The 8534-nt window shown below is 36.8% G+C and overlaps 1 protein-coding gene across 1 annotated transcript; it reads right to left on the bottom strand.

The window, feature by feature from the left end:
• Positions 1–1695: 1695 nt before the first annotated feature.
• LOC124857422 (probable G-protein coupled receptor) lies at positions 1696–8429 on the bottom strand. Its single transcript, XM_047348674.1, has 2 exons — positions 6611–8429; positions 1696–3549 (listed from the first exon to the last, which is right to left on the bottom strand). Exon 2 carries the CDS (start codon positions 3439–3441, stop codon positions 2170–2172), a length of 1272 nt encoding a protein of 423 aa, XP_047204630.1. The 5' UTR covers positions 3442–3549; positions 6611–8429; the 3' UTR covers positions 1696–2169.
• Positions 8430–8534: the final 105 nt, after the last annotated feature.

The following is an 8534-nucleotide window of genomic DNA, read 5'->3' as shown; positions in this document are numbered from 1 at the left end:
AATGGCACTTCTATCAGTGTTGACAGTCTAATTCTTGCAAATACACTCAGACTTATATATATTCGCACCCTCAAGATTCCACCATACCCTGGCTAAATCTTTACTTATGTGTGTGTTGCTTACCCCTGCTGAGGTTTGTTGTACTATTTCAGACTCTATTCTGCTGAGAATAGTCTGAAATATTTTTTTTTTTTCCTCCTATCTTACTTTACCTAAATGTGTGATTTCATTATTTTTCATAGATTTTCAGATTTCTCAGAAGGATTACCAGCAAAAGCCAATTATTATTAGTATTTCATTACTTTTTCATTGAATTTTAGTTTTATCAGAAGGATTACCAGCGAAAACCAAATATTATTAGTAATTTGGCCTTTAGCTGCTCTTACACCAATGACCCAACTTTCTTAATTAGACTACAATGGACTGTTATTACTTAGTTCAACTTCAGTACTAGTAAAAGCAATATATCATTACCAACTGAAAATGTGGATTAAAGCTGTTTTGTACCAGTGACTCAGCTTCCCTAGTTAGAATTCAGTGAAATGATGAGACTATTAGATTTCTCAGAAGGATTCATAGATTTTTAGATTCCTCAGAAGGATTGTAGTATCATTTGATTTGTTTTTCTGTGTCTGTATCTGTGTTTATTTTCTTTGTGATTGTATTGTAATTGTATGTACAGCGCTTTGAGTGTCTCGTTACTGAAAAGCGCTGTATAAATAAACTTACCTTACCTTACCTTCTTACCTTACCTTACCTTACCTTACCTTACCTTACCTTACCTTACCTTCTTACCTTACCTTACCTTACCTTACCTTCTTACCTTACCTTACCTTACCTTACCTTACAGGCCACTGAGCTCTTCAGTACAATGACAAATATTTTATAGTAATCAGTCAGCGCTGCTTTGTCTATGTTTGTCATTTTTGTGCATATTGATTTTGTAATCCAGGAATATGTTTACAGTTTTCACAAGAAAAGCACAAACTGAGTTCACAGCTATGGAGACAATGAATTAGAGATACCAGTGACAATTGAAAACAAAAAACAGCTTTTGTTTTTGTACTGTTGTACATAAATTGTATATCATAGCTACACAGCTCAACATTAACGTATGTATCCAGGGAAGAACCGATTTGATATTCGATACAAATTATATGAGAACATTTTGTATGGGATGAATTAGAGATGCACTGGTTTTCTAACATTTTCTATTTCCTAAATTTCACAAAAACTTCACCAAAGTTAAATTCATATGAGAATCTATGCATCAAAGCACATTAAAAATTTTGTAAAAATATCTTTTTAATGGGATTTAACATGATAGACTAAGAGAAAGTAGTGCATAACTGTTAGTTAGATGGAAAATTACTCAACACAATAAATAAAAAAATGTCTCAAATCCCGATGTACTAGTGTTTTTAAGTGTCTGCCAAGATGGAGTAAATGGAATGTATAACAGTGTGGATGGTGTATTCAGGATGTTAGCTTGCAAGGTGTTGTTTTGCATGTAAGCCAAAACATCGCAGTTGATGACTAATAGGTGTCCTGTCAATAGATTCTCCCACCTTAGCCGTGTATCCCTGCAACTCCAGCAGAGCTACAATGGACCTCCGATCCTTGCCCAGCCTGTCAGGTGGACTAATGTGTCTTGGTTGTTGTTGTAACGTAAAAAAATATGAAAAAGAAATGACAAATGCTTCAACTAACTTTTAATTTTTACTTTGTTTGAAACAAACATAAATGATAAAGTAATGACTTGCAGAATTACTTGTATTTAAATTGTAATTATAAAACAATATGTTCTCTTTCGGCTGTAAAACATATTTTCAAAATGAAGACCTGCCCTCCTAAAATAAACAGATCCTAAATCCAACCTACGTCCTATTTAATTTGTATGTAAACCTGTTGACTGATTCAGACTTCTCAACTAATAACATGACACACATATTCCCCCTTTTTATTGAAATAGAACTAATGATTACTAAACAAAAACATTATTTAAATATCTTAAAAAGTACAGTACATTGTGAAAAGAATCTATAATGGCTTTACTATAACTTTAACAGATTAAAGAGTACAAATTTTGCTGGTAGTCATTAAATCAAGCTGTCCATTCTTTTGTAAGCCAGTAGGTTATTAACATTGTATCAAAGCAATGAGGTATATCTAATTTATCTCTTCTGGAATCTGACCTGGTATCCTGAAACCAATCTGCTCTGTTTGATCCAGAGTGATTCTGGGACTAGGTATTGCAAAGCTTGCATGTGTCTCTATTGTACAACTGGTCCTATGGAGGAACTGCAAGAAGTTTTCATGGCCTGAACCCTCGTGGCTGGAAAAGGCCAGGTCTGTTGGGTATGCTGAATAGCAGCGTTTCAGCTTACACAGCTCCTCACGGATCTGTCTGTTCAGCAGTCCATAGAAGAAAGGGTTCATAGCAAAGGAGGAATATGCCAGCCAGGTGACCACTTCCTCCAAGTCATTAGGTGTGTGAGGCTTGGAGTCCAGTATCAGAAACAGGTGGAAGGCAAAATAAGGCAGCCAGCAGATTAGAAACTGACCAACAATAATCACCAGGGTAAGAGCAGCTTTACTGCCTATAAAATGCCGCTTACGCGTTCTCCTACGAGGGGCGTGGTGAGTCGTAATGATGGTCGTCTGACTGTTTATGGAATCTGAGCGATGCTTGACCTGAGGGTTTGTCCACGAGGGCAGAGGTCCATGCTGCCGTGCTGCCACACGGGCCACCTTGTATACATTACAGTAGACAGAAAAGATCACCACAGCTGGCAAACAGAAACAGGTGACGCTGAAGAGTGCAAAGAAAATAAGCCGGTGGTCCCTGTGGCTCCAGTGAAGTGAGCAGTGTGCAGCACTGATGGACCTCAGGCTATGAGATGGCCATCCAAAAATGGTGGAAAAGCCCAGAATGGCAGAGACCACCCACACCATCACCACAACAGCCAAGGTCAGCTTCAGGGTCATCTTGACCTCATAGCGCATTGGATGGACAATATAATAATACCGTTCCACACTGATGGCTGTAATGGTAAAGATAGAGGCAGCTATGAGGATTACATTGAGGAAGACGTAGATCTGGCATTCCAGTACAGTAAACACAACGCCAGTGAAGTATGGAGAGCTGGACACAATGCCAAGAGGCATTAGCAGGATAGCGCACAGCAGGTCCACTACACAGAGGTGGCACACGAAGGCAAATTTCCTCAGATGAGGGGCTTTGATGATGACCACCATCACAGCAGTGTTGGCCAGAAGTGCGAGAACATTCAGGGTCACCATGAAAAGCATCCCTGTCATGTCTTTGAATCGTGCCTGTGGGTTGGGAAGTGCGCCCAGCTGCCTGCTGGGAGCAGAGGGCATAGGTACTGAGGTGCTGTCATTATATTCAGAAGTGAAAGCTGTGCTCGCCTCCTCCATCTTTCAAAATACAAGTTTCTAAGAAGAAGTCTGTGCTGTAGTTTTTTCCATTGCTTTGTTATCAGGCAGAAGAATCTCTCAGAATCCAAATTAAAAATATCTTTACTCCTGAAAAGAGAATTAAAAACACATTATAGGCAATGAAAACACTGAACATTACATTTTCATACTGTCAATAATTTGCATGCTCTTTTCTGTAGCAGTAAATAAGAATTAGCATCTGGGAGTTATATCTATGTGAATCTGTTTTCATAGGACCCAAATTCAAACTCCTTTGGGTTGGAATTTGGGTAAATGGCCCGTTTAAGGTCATGCCACAGCATCTCAATCAAATTTAAATCCAGACATTGATTAGGCCTCTTGAAACCCAAAACTCAGTTCTTTGAACCATTGAGAGGTAGCCTATCTGGTGTGCTTCGAATTATTTCCTGCTGGATGGACATCCTCCTTTAGGATTTTCTAATAGAGAGCAGAATTTAGGGTTCCATCAATTACGACAAGTCATCTAGGTGCTAAAATTGTAAAGCACCCTAAAACTATTACTATACCATCACCCTGTTTGATTGTCATTTTAATGTTTTTTCATGAATTGTTTTTGGTTTTAAAACAAACACAAATCTTCCAAAAAGTTCCACTTTTGATTTGGCAGTGCAAGAACATTTTTCTAAAGGCGTCATCAAGATATTTTAGAGGAAATTTTTGATCTGTTTTGTACTGTTTTTTTTTTTTTTTGTGAACTTCTAGACAAGTTATCAGTGCATTCTTGGAAGGATGTTTATAGGGGCCGGCCATTCCTGGGAAAGTTCATCACTGATCCATGTTTTCTCCATTTGTGGATAACAGCTCTCACTGTTGGGGTTCACTGGAGTCTCAAAGCCTTAGAAATGGCATGCTATCCTGGTTTCAGTCATGTGTTTTGTGGTTTTAATAAAATAAATATTTTCTATGAAAATTAAGGTTGTGGATTCATGCTAGAAAAACATGGATTTTAGATATATGTCATACATTTGTTTCCAGACATAATTTCCACCGTTTGCTTAATGCTCATTATGTGCATTAAGCAAACATCAACATACAGTTCACCAATCTCTAGCCATCAGCATTAATAATTAATCATAATTGAACCAACAACAGTGGACAGTCTAGGTGTTATTGTGTAGTTTAGTAGTTGATGGACAGAAGGTAATTACATTACTACTAGAAATGTAATTACTAAATAGAAATGTCATAATATGAATTGTGGAGGTCATCAATTACATTTTACTTGTTTAAACATTGTTTAAGAAAACCAAGACAAAGTATAAATATGTAGAAAATATGGGAAGAATTTACATCTGGATATGCAGAGATAAGAAAACCAATCCTCACGAATAGAAAATTGAACATCTTTTTGAGATATCTGAAATAGTGACAGTGGATTCCATGAGTATGTTGGAAATGTTGGAAATATTGATGTTGTTTAGGAAGAATTGAATTTGGCATAGCCGTTGCAGGATTCTCCAAGGCAGTTTTTCAACCGTGGTCCCCAAGGGACACTGCCCATGTTGTAGATGTTTCCCTCCTTCAGCACACCTGATGGTTGATTAACAGGATGTTGCTGAAGTGAAATTATCTGAATCAGGTGTGTTAAAGCAGGGAAACAACTAAAACCTGCAGAGCAGTGTGCCTTGAGGACCAGAGTTGAAAACACTGCTCTGAGGCATATGAGGAATCAACTTACTATAGACTCTAGATTCAAGCTGAGATAATCTTGGTAAAATTGCTGTGAAATTATGAAATCAAACCACTGCTAAATTATTAAATATGGAAAATAGCTAAACTTTAGATTAGGCCTAATTTTCTACACAAACCAAAATAACCACAACAAGTTCTTCTATGCATCCAGTGATAAATTCAACAGTATTATAAAAAAATAAAAAACTGTTTGCATCAGTTTTAGGAAAATTAAGAGAGGGAAACTGAAAGATAATGAATGTTCTTGTTTCAGTCCAGCTGCATGGCTAGCATTGCGGTGATCAGTGTCACCCTTTATGACAACATCAAAGGAGATCCTCTCTTCACACAAACCACAAAACAACTGTTGCCTGGGACTATTTATGAGCCAGACGTTCCATTTAATATTAACACTTTTAGATGCATTTCAGTGTAATCTTTATTTGGCTCTCTGGATATTTATTTATTCAGATTTGAGACAGTGTGTCCTAAATCCAAGTGCTGATGTTCTCTGCTGCTGTAATCTTCTCTGGTGGAAAGTGATTGGCGTGCCAATTTTGTAGCGAGGTTTATGCCCAGGAAGGGGACTTACAAATGTACATCCTCATATTATGTAAGGTTGTATTCAGCAGACATGTTTTAGTTGCAGACCGACATATACTGCAGGTTTCAGGTCTATTTGACCTGTTCATATGAGATGTAATTATTCTAGAAATAATATTCACATATGTCTATTGGCATCAAAGACATATGTAGTTCATTAAATCTATTAAACTTCTGATTGGACTTGTTCAGAAAAGCTAAATGCTGACCGATATGCTCGATTAATGGCCAAAAATAAATAGGTTAGGTTAAATATATACATATCTGGGAATTTAATAACACTACATTTTTTGTATAAGTTCACACCTGAAAATATAAAGAGATTTTATTAAAATAAGAATAAGAACTTTCTTTTCAAATTAAAAAGAAAGTTGCATTACCACGTTGAGCCAAATTTGTACCTGTAGATTCAAACTCAAAAACTCCAGAATAATCCAATATAGAAATTATAGAAAAGAATAAAAAACCTTTTTATTGCATATACCTGTTTCATTTATTTATTCATTTTTTTATTTGGAGTTTTTAGAAGGTATAGAGACTTAGGTATAGGGATTTAAAAGCATTTCTAGATGTAACCAATGGTCCTAAAAGGTTTTGCAGAAGCACAGGGTTAAATTTGATCAAAGAGATTGAATTCAAATGTTAAATATTACATTTTGTTTTTTCTATGTATTGTAGTAAAATGTATTTATTGATCTGATTATTTTAACATCAGCTCCAAACAGTGAACACCAAGTCTGAAGATAAACTGAAATCAGTATTTTCTTTAATAAGCTAATTCATTATGACTTTCATAAAAGTGTGTGTATCAAAAAATTGGCTGCTCATTCATACAAAATGTAACAAATCTTACATTAGTCCATGGTCCTCTGAAATGTTGTTGAAAATCTAAACACTCCCAACAATCCTGGTTCTGTCTTGTCCAACGTTCTTCCACTGTGTTAAAATCTTTGATAAAAACAGATTCTTATATAGGAACATATGACCTGTTGATGCCACCAGAGTGAGAGGAAATGAACTATGAGAACTGACTCAGGCGACTCAGACAGCTGCAGGGACAGACAAGGGAGGAGCCATAAACTGGTGATCACCTCAAATCGCTTCTTTCAAGAGGAGATGAGCACACCAAACCTCCACTATGCACTGACATAACCATGGCATCACAGGTTCACAACCACACTCACTCTTCCATCCATCAGCATGTGGCTGCGACTGTTACACACTGTGCACTGAGATTGCTGTTACACGTAATCCTTTATTCTCTCCATAGCTTCAGAGTGAGTAAGGGCACTGCAGGGGCATTGGATTGACATTCTCAGCTTTAGCATTGCACTTACTGTAGTTTGACTTCAAAAGAGCAGTTTTTGTATTTCTGCAACTTACAGAGATGGCTTCATACATTTAAAACCAGATAACACGATAAAAAGTCAAAATCTTATTCCTCAGTTTCACATAACACCACACTAAACATTTCCTGTTTCAGGTCAGTTAGGATTCAAAATTATTTCAGCATGCTAAATGCCAGAATGTGCGACAGATTTTCTGACAGTTTAATTCACAACATTAAATTAACTGGATTTACAACTGTGAACATATTTTAAGACCACACCCCAATCATATTGCTTCCTTGTGTGACATAATGAAAAAATCTAAAGAAAACAGCCAAGATATCAGAAAGAGAATTGTGGACCTCTCTAAGTCTTTTTCATCTTTGGGTGTAATTTTCAGATGCCTGAAGATGCCACAAGTATCTGTTGAAGCAAAGACATGCAAATATAAACAGTATAGAAATATTCAGTATACTGTTCAGGATTGGGACTCGTTCTGTGTCCCAGAGATGAATGTGTTTTGATGCGAAACATGTCTATCAACCCCGGAGCAAAAGCAAAAGACCTTGTGGAGAAGCTGGTTGAGGTTATATGAGTGTCATTATGTAGTGAAATGATGAATGTGTTAAAATGGGCTAAAAGGCCACTCAGAGAAGAAGAAGTTATTATTTGTAAGGCGGCATAAAAGGGGATAAACTTGCAAATGCACTCAAGGACAAATACCTTAATTTATGGAGAGATGTCCTGTGATTTGATTAAACTAAAACTACTGTGTTTGGCCATAATGGCCTTTGTTACATTTGAATCGTAAAAGGAGCCACTTCCAAGTCTGGAACAACCAATCCAAACTGTGAAATATAGGGTTGGAAACCCAAATTTTTTGTGGTTGTTTTTCTGCATGAGGGACTTGTACACTTCACAAAATAGACCGTATAATGAGTAAAAAACATTAGATGGGAATATTGAAGCACTGTGTCAAAACATCGTTCAGGAAGGTAAAGTTTGGACCCAAATTGATCTACTAAATGGTCAATGACCCTAAGTGGCTTTTGGACAACTAAGTCAATGTTTGGGAGTGGATTTCACAAAGCCCTGTTCTCGGTCCCATAGGAAATTTGTAGGCAGGGCTGAGAAAGTGTGGATGAGCAAAGAGACGTGCTAATATTTCTGTCTGGAGGAAAAAGCCAAAATTCCAACAAACCATTGTGAAAAGCTTGAGGAAGGATTCACCCAAGTCATGCAGTATAAATGGTGATTCTATCAAATACTAAGGAATTATTTATGATTTAGCGAACAGAAATAATTTTATAATCCTAACTGACCTAAAACAAGAGACATTTATTTAATATCAGACAGTGAGAGAAAAAAAGGTTATGTGTCCTTCAACACAGTGGATGTAACTGGTTTCAATTGTGCTTGCTGAGAAGCCTTAAACCAGGCTCAACACTG

The sequence above is a fragment of the Girardinichthys multiradiatus genome, chromosome 20 (assembly GCF_021462225.1).
Source record: "Girardinichthys multiradiatus isolate DD_20200921_A chromosome 20, DD_fGirMul_XY1, whole genome shotgun sequence".
NCBI lineage: Eukaryota > Metazoa > Chordata > Actinopteri > Cyprinodontiformes > Goodeidae > Girardinichthys > Girardinichthys multiradiatus.
This window is presented reverse-complemented; position numbering and strand designations above follow the sequence as displayed.

Excerpts from the sequence above, each read along its gene's own strand:
- LOC124857422 (XM_047348674.1), bottom strand. The coding sequence starts at position 3,441 with ATGGAGGAGGCGAGCACAGCTTTCACTTCTGAATATAATGACAGCACC.